This window comes from Carassius gibelio, chromosome B11 (assembly GCF_023724105.1).
Source record: "Carassius gibelio isolate Cgi1373 ecotype wild population from Czech Republic chromosome B11, carGib1.2-hapl.c, whole genome shotgun sequence".
NCBI classification, from domain to species: Eukaryota; Metazoa; Chordata; class Actinopteri; order Cypriniformes; family Cyprinidae; genus Carassius; species Carassius gibelio.
In genome coordinates this window covers 2,175,430-2,193,571 of record NC_068406.1, presented here as the reverse complement: position 1 = coordinate 2,193,571, position 18,142 = coordinate 2,175,430, and the positions used below count along the sequence as shown (strand labels likewise).

General features: G+C 37.2%; 1 protein-coding gene and 1 long non-coding RNA gene across 2 annotated transcripts; one reads left to right on the top strand and one right to left on the bottom strand.

Annotated features, from left to right (window-relative positions):
- The first annotated feature begins 405 nt into the window (after nucleotides 1-405).
- On the top strand, nucleotides 406-16,701 carry LOC127968090 (thimet oligopeptidase). Its single transcript, XM_052568985.1, has 13 exons — nucleotides 406-557; nucleotides 1,593-1,799; nucleotides 4,507-4,655; nucleotides 4,950-5,057; nucleotides 5,153-5,255; nucleotides 5,367-5,527; nucleotides 5,646-5,781; nucleotides 7,164-7,530; nucleotides 9,033-9,234; nucleotides 9,630-9,816; nucleotides 10,952-11,080; nucleotides 15,940-16,076; nucleotides 16,159-16,701. Exons 1-13 carry the CDS (start codon nucleotides 545-547, stop codon nucleotides 16,318-16,320), a joined length of 2,061 nt encoding a protein of 686 aa, XP_052424945.1. The 5' UTR covers nucleotides 406-544; the 3' UTR covers nucleotides 16,321-16,701.
- Nucleotides 11,159-14,923, bottom strand: LOC127968102 (uncharacterized). Its single transcript, XR_008155891.1, has 3 exons — nucleotides 14,278-14,923; nucleotides 12,594-13,571; nucleotides 11,159-11,284 (listed from the first exon to the last, which is right to left on the bottom strand). It is a non-coding gene; the product is annotated as an uncharacterized LOC127968102 (long non-coding RNA).
- Nucleotides 16,702-18,142: the final 1,441 nt, after the last annotated feature.

Genomic DNA, 18,142 nt, shown 5'->3' with positions numbered 1-18,142 from the left:
TTAAATCAGTGCGCGCACGGAGAGCGTGTGGCCGGCCCGTGCAGAAAAAAAAGATCACAAGAGAACGAGCTGATTCTGGGTTTTAAAAAGAATCATGACAGAAGAGAACAGGTATGCTATGTGTTATATATTCACAAGGAAAACAACCAAAGGCTATCAAACATGTTTTTACTGATGTTCAGGTCACACACAGATTATACACAGATAATCTGACTGGGTGGGCCACCAGTCAATCTGCAGGCCCACCCATAAATCCGCGCCTGGATAGATAGATAGATAGATAGATAGATAGATAGATAGATAGATAGATAGATAGATAGATAGATAGATAGATAGATAGATAGATAGATAGATAGATAGATAGATAGATAGATAGATAGATAGATAGATAGATAGATAGATAGATAGATAGATAGTGCAGAAGTCCTCAACCAATCCCGGGCTCCACTGAGGATCACGTGACCCAAGCAGGAAGAGTGAGTGAGCGGCTGTTACATGTTCTTTGAATCGTTACACGCGGTGTTTCTGACTGACTGAGAGGAAAATGGCTCCTACAGGTAATAAATACCCGCTACGATACACTTCAAAAGCATGCAATGTACTAACAGAATATAAGAACCCTACTATAACTGCTTAGCTTTTAAAAGAAGCCGAAGCGGTGCAGCTGTGTTGTGGCTCGTTGGCGCAGTCCGCTACTGATCTGTGGGTCAGCTGTTCCTGAACTCCGGCCCATGAAAACACACTGACAGGGCCTACGATTACATTACAAGAGATTCGTTAATCATTATGATTTCTCTGTTTGCAAAAAATATTTCTTACGTGTTCTGACGTGGATTTTCTCTTTATAATGTGGGCTTAGGGCCAACCCAAGCACGTTAAATGCGATATGTTTAAGCAGAGCATGGTTAGCTGCTTAACCTTTAAGCTCTAGGATTTCTTAGCAACCTGATCATACGCCCTCAACAATATCTCTCACAATGACTGTATCGAGCAGATATCCATGTTCATTTGGTTCTAAAGAGATCGCAATAAATCTTTTTTAACCTAACTTACTGGTATGATACATAATAATGTGCATTTAATATGCGTGTGATATATATATATATATATATATATATATATATATATATATATATATACATATAGATAGATAGATAGATATATAGATAGATATAGAGAGATAAAGTGAAACTATCTTATTACAATTACGTAATAATTCTATTTTATTCAAATATAATAATAATAATAAAAAAAAATGTGAATTTAAAATTCTCTAGCCAAAGGAGTCGACACACTTATATATATATATATATATATATATATATATATATATATATATATATATATATATATATAAGTGTGTCGACTCCTTTGGCTAGAGAATTTTAAATTCACATTTTTTTTTATTATTATATACCGGTGTATATATATATGAAACCAGGTGGTAGAACAGTCATTAGCCTAAAATCATGATAGGTCAATGGATTTGTTGTTTAAGGAATAATAAATTATATGCCTCTGGAAACAGTGTATCTGGAAAGTGTATACTGTTATAATATTCAGTGTAAGCAGTGTTGTTTTTGCATGTTCAGGTGAAGTTGTGTTTAGCTCTGGGGACCGGGTCTGTGATGACAACCGTCTGCGCTGGGATCTCACTCCTGACCGGATCCAGCAGCTTACTGAAGAGCTCATTGCCAAGACCAAAAAGGTGTATGACATGGTCGGTGCGCTGGATGTGTCCAGTGTCAGCTATGAGAACACCCTGAAGGCCCTCGCGGATGTGGAAGTGGAGTACACGGGTAGAAATCAACACCACTATAAATACAGTTTAATAATATGGTAACACTTTAGAATAAGGTTCCATTAGTTAATGTTAGTTAATGTATTCATTAACATGAACAAACAATGAATAATACATTTATTACTGTATTTATTAATCTTCGTTAATGTTAGTTAATGAAAATACAGTTATTCATTGTTAGTTCATGGTAATTCACAGTGCTTTAATTAATGTTAACAAGCACAACTTTTGATTTAAATAATGCATTAGTAAATGTTGAAATTAACATGAACTAAGACTTATAAATGCTGTAGAAGGATTGTTCTTGCTTAATTCATGTTAACGAAAGTAGTCAACTAACATTAACTAATGGAACCTTATTCTAAAGTGTTACCAATAATATAAGTGTTGCTGAACAAACCCCCCCCCCACTCAGGGATATGTGTTTTAATTTTTACAGAATTTTTTTTTTTTTTCAATTGTAGTATTTTTAAATGCACACTAAAGGCTGGTTCACACGGCAGGATAATTAGGCCGATTTTAGCCCCGATTCACCCCTTCCGACAATCTTAGGATGCTCCGATTATCCGAAAATAATCTGATCAAATATTCCTGCCGTGTGTGGTGTGTTAAGACTGCTCTCCTCTGCTCGGAAGGACGTCGGGACCACTCCGATCTCAAATCGGGGATATTCAACATGTTGGATTTATTTGGCCCGATTTCTTCTCGTGTGTGTGGTGTCCCCCGAGGACAAACAATCACGCAGCCTGTGGACTGTGGCGAGTAGCCAATCAGAAAGCGAGGTGACGAGGCGGTGAGGAAGTACCGGGAAACAAAATCAAAACAGCCGGCGTATATAATATAACAAATACAAATAAAGTCGACTGCAGTCCACCAGAGTACATGGAAACGAATATATGAACGTTTATTTCAACGGTAATTAATCTGTGTAGTACGTAACAACATTTCTATGAGATAAAACAACAACTTCCATATCATGTTGTAGCAAGTATAGTCTATGCTCGCGTTGTTTCCACCTCTTTGTCCATCGCCTTTTCTTGTTTTTCTTATGTTTTTTTTCCGTTAAAAACAAAGCACAAACTATGGCCACTGCATCCTCTTCGTCCGCCATGATTGTTTACTCTGAAGTCACATTTGATCTCGAGGGATTTTGCGAGATTTCCCGCCTGACCTGGGAATGCTCGGGAGTCAAATCGGTTCGTGTGTGATGTGTTGATATTGCCGTGTGGCTGCACACCACACACTGAACGACCAAAACTGTTAGACCCGTGATTTTTTATCGCCGTGTGTGGGGTCTCTCAGGTTTGGAAAATTGGCCGACAATTTTAAAATCGTCCCGTGTGAATCAGGCATTACTGGACTTAAGCATTTAAGCTTTACTTGATTATCCATACATCATTTAAAAAATAAAGTGTTCGTATCTAATGTGGTGCATAACAAGGCTTTTGGAGAATGTTTTTTATTTTTGTATCTTTCAGTCATCACGGAGTTGTTTCTTTTCAAAAAGGAGCTCCATATTCTCCTATGTGATGCTATATGATCTTTAAAGCTTGATGTATTATATCTAATATATATCAATTTATAATTGAATTTCATTCATTTAAGTCGTATAAGTATATAGAGTATATATAAGTCAAAATAAATAAAATAATAATAAAATCAAGCTCTCACAGAGAGATTGTTTTACCAGAACCAGTCTGATCATCACTACCAAAAATGTATTTATGTTTTGGATTTTAATCCTTTTATCCTTTTAATGGCAGTTTGTTAAAAAAATTGCACGGTTAAAAAAAAAAAAAAAAAAATATATATATATATATATATATATATATATATATATATATATATATATATATATTATTTTATTTTATTTTTATTTTTATTTTTTTTGATATACTAAATGCCAAGTTATTTATTAGTTTTTTTTACAGTCTTAGATAATTCCATGATTACAAACAGTAATAATTTTGATGCATTAATAATTTGTATTCACTGTCAGAATAAAAAAAATAATTTCATAGCCCACACGTCAGCCAATACTCCCACACTATTATATTACATAATTTCAATGCAGCAGCAGTTGGCCTTTTTTTTTTTAATTTTTTTTAGCAGAAGCAGAAAATGTATTCTCTGTGCATTAAACAGCCAAAATTATCAAATAGACAAAAATGTCCCCTTAAGGGCACACAAGGGTTAAACAGGGGTTACATATGACGTAACACTGATTTTACAAAATATTTTTTTATTTTAAATAATAAAATAAATTAACACTATATTTCTGTTAATCAGCCAAGTGGTTGTTTGTTTTGGATTACTTTTATCCTTATAGTTCAGTCCAGGGGTGACATTTGCAAAGAAACAAATCTGTCTTATCTACTTTTGTAAGCACCATCAAAAAAAACTCTGAGTGTGCAGGAAAACAGTGTGGAGTGGTATACGCCATTCAGCACTTTTTGCATAATGACAGAGCAGCTCGTGTTCCTCCTCTGCGCTTCACTATTGTTCAGGTGTTGAATTAGCTGAATTCTAATTCCAGCCAAACAAAAATTTAAATATGCCCCTTTTTATTCTTTTATTTAATATTTGTTCAATAGATATGTTATTGCATTATGCGTAGAATCTCTGAGGACCTGCTGATTAAATTAAAGTATCAAAAACCACTGATCATGTGTTTACCACTGAAAATGCACTTTTTCTTTTTGCAGTTCAGCGGAACATGCTGGATTTCCCTCAGCATGTGTCCACCTGTAAGGACGTCCGCACGGCCAGCACTGACGCCGATAAGAAGCTGTCAGAGTTTGATGTGGAGATGAGTATGAGAGAGGATGTTTATCAGAGAATCGTGGCTCTGGAGGTGAGCAGGGAGCGAGCACCAACACAGCTCTCTCAGGAACTAAACGCTAGTATCTTTCAGGGACAGAACTGAGGTCTGAGACAGCTGAGAAATCCTGACTTAAACCAAATAAGTCACACATTAGCGTGTTGTTCCACCAAGTTTTGCTACAAATTTATATGCAAACAATTAAAGATGATGTAAGTTTAGAACACCTTTTGTAAACACCTAATTTTTGGTAGCAACTGCATTTTTATGTTATTGTGTCTTGTCATTTTTAATGAATTTATAAATAACTCGTGTGCTTTTTAACAGGAGAAGCTCTCAGATGAGAGTTTAACGCCCGAGGCCAAGCGTTATATGGAGAGACTTCTTAAGCTTGGCAAAAGAAACGGCCTCCATCTTCCCAAAGATACGCAGGAGGTCAGATATAAAGATCTTCCTTTCAGTTTTCTGTGGAGCAGTAACACAAACGCTCTCTTCTAGCCTGTAACAGAGTTTTATTTTCCCTGTAACAGGAGATCAAAAAGATCAAGAAGAAAATGAGCACTCTGTGTATCGATTTCAACAAACACTTGAATGAAGATACAACTTGCCTCCATTTCTCTCGCGAGGAACTCGGTGGGTGGACACAATACTTGCTTTTCAGCGACACACTTAGTGCTTGCATGAACAGTTATTTTTTCTTCTCTTACATGTAGTTTTGAAAATGTGTGTAAATGCTTTTATTAGGGGGGCTTCCCGAGGATTTCCTTAACTCTCTGGAGAAGGATGATTCGGGAAAACTGAAGCTCACTCTGAAGTATCCTCATTATTTCCCCACCATGAAGAAATGCTACGTCCCAGAGACACGGAAGAAATTAGAGGAAGCTTTCAACTCGCGTTGCAAAGAGGTCGGACATCCCAGAAATCACCTGTAACCAGAACTACAATGTTATGCAATGACAGTATGCTTTAAAATAATTGCAGTGAATCATTTTCATAACGCTACTGTAATGACTCTCCTGACAGGAGAACTCTGCTATCCTGAAGGAGCTCGTGGAGCTGCGCTCTCGGAAGAGCAGCCTGCTGGGCTTCAGCACTCACGCTGACTTTGTGCTTGAGATGAACATGGCCAAGACCTCCAAGACGGTTGCAACTTTCCTTGGTAATGACTGGTATCGTTACATGGAAATAGACAAGAATCTCACATACAAAAAATAATCCTACGTAAAAAAAAAAAAAAACACTTGTTGATTGATATCACTTTCGAGTCCTTGAGTTTGCCTACCAATGGTATGAGAGAAGCAGCTTTCACGCTCAACCAAACTGACATTACTATCCATAAGAATGTTTTGCTCTTATAAACACGAGATGTACATAATATAGTATTCAATTGCAGAGTCGCAGCCCTATTGAATGGAGAAGTGCGACAAAAAGCTGCCAGGCGAAATGGTCAAAGATGTCCATCTAGCGCATATTTACATAGAAAGCAGCGGAGCTTTGTAAACAGCTCAGAGCAATCACGTCATCTCCATAAGAACAATATGATTGCCAAAATTAATTCAATGGGGATTTTTGAAAAAGGTCCTGTTCACACGTGCTCTATTAATGGTAACTTACCTTGGAAGACTGTATGTGTGAAAGGGGCAAAAAGAATTTGAATTGCTTAACGTTCATCTGGAGAAACAGTGAGATAACGAACATAAATCGTTTATAAACCTTTTTCAACAGAGGAGGACATCAACCAATGTCTAAAGATGCCATGTATTGTACTGGGATTTCAAAATAAACATTTTTGCATGTGGCCAAATATTAAAATGTAATTCAGTGATTCCCAACCTTTTTCAACTCGCGGCCCACACAACCAAACGCATATGTTTGCAAAAAAATGAACTGACCCCGCTATTGTTGGGTTAATAACTTAGTACTCAGTACTGTTAACTGTATTTATTGAATGAACTAGGGCTGTGAAATATGGGAACAAAAAAAACTATCGCAATTTCTTTTGATAGATTTTGCAATTTCGATTTTAATCATTATTTTGACACAAACAGATATTCTTTACAGTCATAAATGCATTCAGGATAATTTTGAAACATATTTCCAAAAGAAAACCAATTAGAGCTTTATCAAAAAGTTAAAGACAGAGAGCGTGTGGTGATTCATTAACACTGTTTGTGAAATTATGTCTCACAGAAAGTTTTCAGATTACTTTATCAGTTATTTAATGGAGAAATATGAATTGTACCTCACCTTCAGCATTATAATTATTACTCCCGCGCCGGGCAGAGAGACTCAGACGGTGCCACTGCATGTCATGCCAAACCTCGTACATCAGCTCGAGATCGGCTTTTATAAAGACCAACGATCAATCAACGCTCAAAGCGATTATCGATCAACCAGAGCACCCTTACTTAAAAAGGTCTTAAAGTCTTAAATTTGAGCTAGCTTAAAAATCTTGCAGAAACCCTGTTCTCTGTTGAATTTAGTAATTTAGTACATCATAGTCTAACCCCTTGTCTTTCCATTGTCTCCTGCACACTGTAGAGGATTTGGCCCATAAACTGAAGCCCCTGGGTGAGCAGGAGAGGGCTGTGATTTTGAAGCTGAAGGAACAGGAGAGCCAGAAGAGGAATCTGCCCTTCACTGGAGAGCTCCACGCTTGGGACACGCGCTATTACATGACCCAGGTGGAGGAGACCCAGTATGCAGTGGATCAGAACCAACTGAAGGAGTATTTCCCAATGGAGGTGGTGACGAAGGGTCTACTGGAGATCTATCAGGAGCTGCTCAATCTCAGCTTCCAGCAGGTGGAGGGCGCACATGTCTGGCACGATGATGTTACGCTGTACTGCGTTAAAGACCGCACCTCTGGCCAGGTCGTGGGACAGTTTTATCTGGACCTTTTCCCCAGGTGAGCACTCATAATTGTATTTTACAGAACTTTTTTTCTGGTGATCATGGTGATTTTTCAGGTTTTTTATTCCTCTTATTTTTGTATATAAGAAAAACGGTTAAGGATGTGTTGTATTTTTAATACTACCTAAGAATGTTCTTTTATCCCCAAAGGTAAGCTTTAATTAATTTATTGGATGGTTTAAGGGGTCATATGATGTTGTATTGGGTGTAATGAAATGTTTAAGGTTTTAAACACATTATTTTCCACATAGTGTACATTATTTTTCTCCTCTATGCCCCGCCTTCCTGAAACAAGTATTTTTACTCACTGTTCGGAAAAGCCATGGGTTTTGATTTTCAGCTCTCCGGTGCTTTGTGATTGGCTGAATTCCTCAAGCTTGTGACGGAAATGTTACAGCCCTTACCATACTGTGAGGCCGAGTCCCCCTGCACGACGAGACAAAAACAATAAAACCCATTATAAATGAGGCATTTGCTGCATTCAGTGGGGAAAGAAAATGCTGAATATAATGACTTATATTGTCTTTTTACGTGTTGCATATTGCGCTTCATAAAAATAAAACCATGTGATTTTGTGATTGGAGAAATGACAAACAGCAAGCACTACTCTACACTGCACAAAAGTTGTGTTTGTATCATCTTTGGAAAAATTTGAATATGAAAACTTACAGGCTGTGAGTCAGAAGCACCAGAATGTCCTTGCAAAGTTGTTATTGCCCCACTTTATAGAAACAGACACAGGCATTGTAGGCTTCTCTCCCAGGAAACATTCATCGTCCTCCTTAAAATCAAAATATTTGGGTTGAACTGTTCTGGAACAGAGTTGTAAATAAAACTTAACCACTAATTAACATGGCACTGGCGGTATCCGTGAGAATAAAAGTTACTCCTCCTTTGCATGAACATTTTGGCCGCGTTATGCAAATCTTCCCACATAGTGATGTAGACGTGTTAGAACGAGCCATTTTAGGAGGGGATGGTTGAATCTTATCTTTTATAAAGAATATCTCTTTGGATTTGAGACTTTAGACTTTGCACCAAGAGCCTGTAACATTCCAAAGAGAAAGGTAAAATTGAAATTGCATCATAACACCTTTTTAAATTAGAGCCTGACTGATAAGGCTTTTTTGGGGGCCAATACCAATATTAGGGAGTAAAAGAAAAGACAGTAGATCGTACAGTATAGTTAAATTTGGACACACTTCCAAGTTGTGTCCAAACTTTTGACTGGTACTGTTTATAGAATACGATATAATGGAATATATATACATAAACACATTTTTTGCAATAACTCTAAAAGATGGTAAAACTCTTCTTAGCTTGTAAAACATCTTTGTGTTGAATCACCCAATAATAAAATGTGACATTCTGTAGTTTTGTACATTCTGTTGTTTTTACAAGGGCTTCACTGTCTGATTTCTGAGACGTAGAACCCATTCTCCTCCTGAAAGCTGAGCTTTATCTATATTAATTGCTAATTCTTCATTTTCCCTGCAGGGAGGGGAAGTACGGCCATGCCGCATGCTTCGGCCTGCAGCCCGGCTGTTTGCTCACAGATGGGACCAGGCAGATGGCTGTGGCTGCGATGGTAGCTAACTTCAGCAAGCCCACCGCTGACGCGCCGTCCCTGCTGCAGCACGATGAAGTGGAAACATACTTCCATGAGTTTGGACATGTGATGCATCAGCTTTGTGCTCAGGTCTGAATAAGGCTTTCACTGAGGTTTAGGTTGCAACTGTTTTGAAGTATGTCAAATGATTAATCGCATCCAAAATAAAAGTTACATATATTGTTCATATATGTATGTGTGCTGTGTATATTTGTATATATAAATATACACACATGCATGTATATATTTTCAGAAGAATAGGTGGTTTATATATTAAATGCATTTATAATATAAATTATATGAATATAAATATAGATGTAAATATTTTCAATATAGATACTGTGTGTGCATTTATATATACATAATAAATATACTCAGGACACACATTATGCGAACAAATACTTTTATATTGTATGTGAATAATCATTTGACCGCACTATTGCAGTCTGTGAAGTTTAAATACGGACGTTCTTCTGTTCGTTCAGGCTGACTTTGCGATGTTCAGCGGGACTCATGTGGAGAGGGATTTTGTGGAAGCTCCGTCTCAGATGTTGGAGAACTGGGTTTGGGAGAAGGAGCCCCTGCAGCGCATGTCCAAGCACTACAAAACAGGAAACCCCATTCCAGAGGAGCTTCTGGAGAAACTTATCAAGTCTAGACTTGCTAACACAGGTGACCGTAAAACACACATTGGTCATTTCCACAATAAAAATGGAAACCGATGAGTGACAAGTTAACGTAACAAATAGGGTTGGGTATCGATTGGGTTGTATTTGATACCGGTGACTGATAAAAAAGTGGATGTTTGAGTCGGAAGTGATACAGGATTGTACTTGCACTACTGCTTTATTTTAATACTGCGTAGCATATTTTGCAATTAACTTCGTTGCCCTTTCTGTCAAAATGGGCCTACTTTTTTTCGCTCGTTTCATTTGGCTTGCTCAGCTAAATATGTCTGTAGGCGTGTGGTTGCGTGTGTCAATGCATCCATCAGCTGCGATATTCGTTACAACAAGGAAATTTCAGTAATGGATTTCCACCACCGAAAAACCCTTGCTGTAACTACAAGATTTATTTCCGAAGAAAAGTATAAAAAACTCTGCAGTGTTTTGGTGGACCTGGGGACTGTCTCTGAGGCGATCGCGAATTTGTGAACAGTTTATGGAGATAAATGCTATAGCCCCGCTAAAAAGCCTAGCGATGCCCGTGCTTCTTGTGTACAATTCAGAGAACCAGGACAAATATTCCAATCGATCGCTCAGGCATTTAACAGGCACCGAAATCTTCATTATGATTCGGTTCGATGCACACCGGTTCCATAGGTACCGGCCCCATATTGGTACTGGGTTTCGGTACCCAACCCTAGTAACAAATGTTTACTCCGTTTGCTCACACTTTCTTGTTTTGAATGATTGGGTGAATTATTTTTTGAAGGAAAAAAAGTGTCGGTCACTTCTTGCCATTAACAAGCCATTAACTACGACTTTGCCTTAATAAACTCCTAATTTGCTGCTTATTAATAGTTAGTAAGGTAGTTGTTAAGTTTAGGTGTGGAGTAGGTTTTGGGAATAAGTGCTTTATAAATGGCCTATATGTCAATAATATTCACAATAATGCACAACTACTTAATAGTGGTCCCTATAAGTGTTTTTAAATTGTCTCTGTAAGCTGTTTTTCACAGTGCAATAACGCGGAGTTGACTTTCTGTTCTGGTTTGTAACACCAAATTGTCACAAATTAAAAAAGTCCCATCTTTAAACATTTTGTAAATCCTCTGGCCTACTAACTTTTTCTTCCTGTTTTTCAGGACTGTTTAACTTGAGGCAGATTGTTCTGGCTAAAGTGGACCAGGCTTTGCACACAAAGAGTGGTCTCGACCCGGCTGAGGAGTATGCCAGACTTTGCCTGGACCTCCTGGGAATTCCTTCCTCACCAGGTGAAATGAGATTTAGACCTCAGCAATATAATACAAATCCTTCAATTATTTATTGAATAAAATGCACATCACTGTAATGGTTTAAACTAGGGATGTCAACGATTAATCGATGATCGATTAATTGTCGATAAGAGATGCAATCGATTAAGGCTGTCGATGGTCGGTTAACCGATTCAATGTTGGGCTGCGTGCGGCTCATGCGCACTCAACACGTGCGAGCGGCTGTGAGTGACGGTGACGATATATAAAAGCATCATCATTCATTCATAATGTACAAATTAAGCTTTTAATGTGATTTAAACTTTAAAGTACATTAAAATAGAAACAACATAAAAGTTCTTCAACATTAAATGCAATAGAAATGTAGTTACTAATCATTTCATCAGATAACTGTTTTATATCGTGCGCTTTGCAGGGCTGCGGGACACAGTGACAGGACAGGTAGTCTATTCATTCCTACAACTTGTTAATTCATTCCTACGAATTATAAATGTGGCAATTGTCCATGTTTCATTAATTTTTTTGTTCCCTAAATAACCCATGATTTAAGTGAAATAAGGGAACAAATTAATAAATCGAACGAATTCTTAATTCATGAAATCTTTAATTCCCCTTCCCATGTTTACCACAGTAAGAGATGCGAAAACAGTTATTAAAAGCGAAAGATAATAAAATAAACCTGGGAAATTAGAGGGTTAGACTATGAAGATTTAGGAAAAGAAACAATGCCTAAATATACTGAATTTGTGGAAATTCGTGACCAACCGGCAAACCAGAACAAAGCCGCGTAAATGAAGACTATGGGGTCCAAAAGCATGGTCGCGATCTAACATTTTCCAGTTAACCTATTATTCCTCTAATAAACAAAGCTTTTATACCACACTTGTCATAATCAGATCTTATAATTTCTAAATAAATAATTGCTGGATTCAAAACAGCGATTAATAGGCGCTGTGACCGACACATTCCTGGAGCATTCACTGCTGTCACTAAACGGTGACGCCGAGCATCGTTCACAAGTTTCTGCATGGACCTGACTAGGGCACAGGTTCTAAGCCCTGGGACAAAATGGGATGCTTTAAGGAAAATTTATAGCCTACTAAGTAATATGCCCAACATAAAAATAACAATTTGTTTTCATGTTTTTTTTTTTTTTTTTTAAATAGGCTATGCGAAATATATCCGACTTAAATAATTAAGATTAACGGATTTAAAACAGAAGTGTGGGCGCTCCATAAGTTCACAAAAAAAAAAAAAAAAAAAAAAGGATGACAACGCATTCTGTTTGTTTGCTTTATTTTGAAATATAAAGAGGATCATCTTTTCCGTCTATATGCGAATGCGTGTTAAGTACAAGCCTAGTTTACATTATAAATAATAGTTTAACATTCAAATTAGGGATGTCAACGATTAATCGATGATCGATTAATTGTCTATAAGAGATGCAATCGATTAAGGCTATCGATGGTCGGTTAACCGATTCAATGTTGGGCTGCGTGCGGCTCATGCGGACTCAACACGTGCGAGCGGCTGTGAGTGACGGTGACGATATATAAAAGCATCATCATTCATTCACAATGTACAAATTAAGCTTTTAATGTGATTTAAACTTTAAAGTACATTAAAATAGAAACAACATAAAAGTTTTTCAACATTAAATGCAATAGAAATGTAGTTACTAATCATTTCATCAGATAACTGTTTTATATCGTGCGCTTTGCAGGGCTGCGGGACACAGTGACAGGACAGGTAGTCTATTCATTCCTACAACTTGTTAATTCATTCCTACGAATTATTAATGTGGCAATTGTCCATGTTTCATTAATTTTGTTCCCTAAATAACCCATGATTTAAGTGAAATAAGGGAACAAATTAATAAATCGAACGAATTCTTAATTCATGAAATCTTTAATTTCCCTTCCCATGTTTACCACAGTAAGAGATGCGAAAACAGTTATTAAAAGCGAAAGATAATAAAATAAACCTGGGAAATTAGAGGGTTAGACTATGAAGATTTAGGAAAAGAAACAATGCCTAAATATACTGAATTTGTGGAAATTCGTGACCAACCGGCAAACCAGAACAAAGCCGCGTAAATGAAGACTATGGGGTCCAAAAGCATGGTCACGATCTAACATTTTCCAGTTAACCTATTATTCCTCTAATAAACAAAGCTTTTATACCACACTTGTCATAATCAGATCTTATCATTTCTAAATAAATAATTGCTGGATTCAAAACAGCGATTAATAGGCGCTGTGACCGACACATTCCTGGAGCATTCAGTTTAAATAGACCGTAGTATACCGGTCCACTCTGCTGTTATGCCAAGGACGTTTTTGCTCATATGAAGAGGATCATCTTTTCCGTCTATATGCGAATGCGTGTTAAGTACAAGCCTAGTTTACATTATAAATAATAGTTTAACATTCAAATACATTGCGAATATGGAAACATTTCGATTTGTGCCGAATGAGACATGAGCAATAACCTCCAAATAAATCTAGCCAAAGCCACGCTCGCTCATCCTCGTCTGCACGCATGCACTGTCACGATCTAATGCGCTGTATGCCGGATTTTTAAAAATCTGACATTTTCTAGGACAGAATCCAGCAGGATCAAATTAATGTGAGCAACAGTGTGTTTTGGTGCAGCAGCGCCGATGTAGTTCACTTAATGTGCAGCGCAGTCACACGCGCTCCACATTTCGGATAATTTTATACAATAATGTCAGTTGAAAACATTGCAATTGTGCTTTAAAATACAACAACGAGCACCACAAAACCATTTAAAGATGCGCGTTCAGCGTTCTCCGTGCGGGATTGGAAACTGTCAACAAAGTAAAAAGACCTCAAAAGTATGGCGCGCTCTCTTCATTTTATCAAATGATCATAATCGCATCTATTCATTTTATAATCCTGCTACTAGCATTTTATTCAGACCAAAACCTCTTTAATTCAAGTGATAAAGCGTTTTGTGTGTGTGTGTGTGGCTTTTGCACATCCTGTCATACCGCTGACTGCGTGCCTGCAATAGACGCATTTTGCAGTATTATGGTTAACGATTAATCGATTAATTGATCGTTAATTTAAACGACGATCGATCATGGAAATAATCGAAATTTGACATCCCTAATTCAAATACATTGCGAATATGGAAACATTTCGATTTGTGCCGAATGAGACATGAGCAATAACCTCCAAATAAATCTAGCCAAAGCCGCGCTCGCTCATCCTCGTCTGCACGCATGCACTGTCACGATCTAATGCGCTGTATGCCGGATTTTTAAAAATCTGACATTTTCTAGGACAGAATCCAGCAGGATCAAATTAATGTGAGCAACAGTGTGTTTTGGTGCAGCAGCGCCGATGTAGTTCACTTAATGTGCAGCGCAGTCACACGCGCTCCACATTTCGGATAATTTTATTTTAAATACAATAATGTCAGTTGAAAACATTGCAATTGTGCTTTAAAATACAACAACGAGCACCACAAAACCATTTAAAGAGGCGCGTTCAGCGTTCTCCGTGCGGGATTGGAAACTGTCAACAAAGTAAAATGACCTCAAAAGTATGGCGCGCTCTCTTCATTTTATCAAATGATCATAATCGCATCTATTCATTTTATAATCCTGCTACTAGCATTTTATTCAGACTAAAACCTCTTTAATTCAAGTGAGAAAGCGTTTTGTGTGTGTGTGTGGCTTTTGCACATCCTGTCATACCGCTGACTGCGTGCCTGCAATAGACGCATTTTGCAGTATTATGGTTAACGATTAATCGATTAATTGATCGTTAATTTAAACGACGATCGATCATGGAAATAATCGAAATTTGACATCCCTAGTTTAAACCAAATCACAAATAAAAAGGGGAAATATGTTACATCTTTAATGAAGATTCGTTCATTGCAATTAACAGGTGTGCATGCACGACCTAAAAACAAAAAGTCCTGTGTAAATAAGACCGCTCATTTGAAAAGCTGTCAGTGCACAATCACTAATAAGATTTCCATTCCAAATGATAGCATAAATGTGACCCTGGAGCACAAAACCAGTTACAAAGATTTATTTAGTAAATTTCCTTCCATAAATATAGGAAAACTTAATTTAGGAATTGTAATACGCATTGCTAAGAGCTTCATTTGGACAAATTGAGATTCAGATTCCAGATTTTCCAATAGTTGTATGTCGGCCAAATATTGTCCTATTATCACCAGGCATCAATAGAAAGCGTATTTATTCAGCTTTCAGATGATTTATAAATCTCAATTCAATAAATTTACCCTTAATTACTGGTTTTGTGGTCCTGGGTCACAAATATTGGCTATGCACTGCCGGTTTCAGAGCGGGTAATGCAAAATATTCAATGGCGCGCTTTACTTAGTCGCGCTAAAACTTGCAGCTCATTTGCAGGCAACTCCCCAAAATAAAACTTTCTGATTTTAGGTTTGAAACCGTTCGAAATTATTATAAAAAAGAAAATATTAGCATTTTGCATTGTATTTTTAAGATTATTATTAAATAATTAATTTTTTATTTAATAATCATTTTTTTATTTTCAAATAAAGTAGTATTCTCACATTGTTTTGTTAATTTTAATTTAAAGTTATATTTAATGGGTCACATAGAGCAGTGTGAGCACCAAACCAAATCTCCAGGTGCTCTCATGAGAACCAGAACAAAAAATGTATGTGCACCCCTGACAATATATTGTGAAATGTTTTTTGTGGCGATACTAGCTGGAAAGATCTCTCAGCCAATCAGATTTAAGGACCAGAACAAACTGTTCTATATGCATGTTTTATTGTTCTCAGCACCTCCTCATTCTTATTTCCTTCTTGTTTTCTTGCTCTTACAGGGACAAACATGCCTGCTACCTTCGGTCACCTGGCTGGAGGATATGATGCTCAGTACTACGGTTACTTGTGGAGTGAAGTCTTCTCCATGGATATGTTCTATGCCCGTTTCAAACAAGAAGGCATCATGGACCCTAAGGTTATATTAACCAATAGTGCTTGTGAATCCTGTGTGTAAATGTCCATTGTGTGTTTACTCATGTTTCTGTGTTGTCTCGCAGGTGGGTCTGGACTACAGGAAGTGCATTCTGAAGCCTGGAGGATCTGAGGATGCTGCTGACATGTTGAAGAAGTTCCTGGGAAGAGAACCCAAGCAGGATGCTTTCCTCCTCAGCAAGGGACTCACAGTTGAGCTGGAGCCGGGCAAGCCCTGCGCCTGCTGACTGCCCGAATGTTAGGCTAAGCCCTCAAAACCTCAGACTGATACCTCCTATTAAACCCAAAATGCTCATTCTCTTATCACAAGAGCTTTCACTATGAAGCGTCATTTTAAAATGTAAAATTGTATTGACATCTGTCTAAAAAAAAACATCTACAAAGGACATTTGTTGTGTTTTAACTCTTTTCTGTTGAGCGTAATGAATTCCCTGTGGAAAAAAGGCGAGGAGCTGCTTCAGTGCACTCATAAAACATAATTCGGCTGATGTCACATACGGGACTCCAGTTACATGATAAACAGCAGGTCACCAGACAGCAATATGTTTGCTTTTGTTTAAATGGGAGATTCTTTCAAACACATGTCTAGCTCACTTCCCACCCCAAAATTAACAAGAAAGAAAAAATACATTTTGCATAAAGAAAGCTTTCAAATAAATGTTTTGTTTTTGTTTGTTTTTTCTTTTTTTATTTTTACGTTAGGTTTCCTCACCTATGACTTTGACTTTACTTAACATTTGACATGAGTTTATTTTATAATTCCTTTTTCTTTTTTTTTAATGGTCATTATATAAACTTATAATACACTGAGGGGTAAGACTTTAATGTGATTAGTCCAAGTTAGACGTTTAGTCTTAAAAAATGAAAATTTGATGTTTATCTGCTTACCCCAGGGCATCCAAGATGGTGGTGACATTGTTTCTTCAGTAGAACACAAACCAAGATTTTTAAATCAACCGTTACAGTGGAAGTGAATGGAAAACAGTGCTTTGAGAGTCCAAAAAATGTACACAAATCCAAATTAAACCCTGTGGCTCGTGACGATACATTGATGTGTAAAGATACAAAACAATTGATCTGTGCAAGGAACTGAACCATATTTAATATTGTATATTTTTTTTTTACCTCTGATTCACTGCAATGTCTGATATGTCCAAAAACGCCTCCTCAACAGCCGGCATGTGACTTGTCGTCTTCTTGCTTTGCAGCAGGTTGAAAGCAAAACTTATAATTGCATTACCACGACCTATCTCTCAAATGGACCATTGACACTCCTAATTGAGAGATTGAGTGTGAGTGGTCCATTTGAGAGATACTATAGGTGGCGGTATGCACTTATAAGTCTGCGTTCTGCCGTAAAGCAAGAAAAAAAATATTAATCACACGCCTGTTGAGATTGCTCTCAGGACAGTTCGGACATTGCGGTAATTCAGAGGTAAGTAACAATATAAATACTGTTCAATTTCTTGCATAGACCAATCGTTTTGTGTCTTTACACGTCACTTTATTGTCACGAGCCACAGGGTTTAATTTGGTTTTGTCTGTGTATTTATTTGATATAAATACTGTTCAATTTCTTGCATAGACCAATCGTTTTGTGTCTTTACACGTCAATGTATTGTCACGAGCCGCAGGGTTTAATCTGGTTTTGTCTGTGTATTTTTTTATTTTTTTTACTCAAATCCGTGATTCCCTTTCACTTCCATTATATGACTGACGGACTGCGACAGTTTGAGTTATACATCTTTGTGTTCTAAGTCTCCTACATCTTGGATGCCCTGGGGGTAAGCAGATAAACATCATTTTTGAGTGAACTGTCCCTTTAATATCTGCTAACACTGCATTTTGATGGTCCATCAACATCCTACTGACTGAGTAACTTTAAAAAACCATGTCAACTTATTCTATGAACTGAGTCTACTAACTATGCTAATGAGAGTTAGTTGACATGTAGTTGCAGCGTAACTTGTTATTAAAGTTATTACAATGTCTAAACTGGACTGTCAAAATAGTGTAAACTGCAGCTTTTTGCAATGTAAATACTTTATC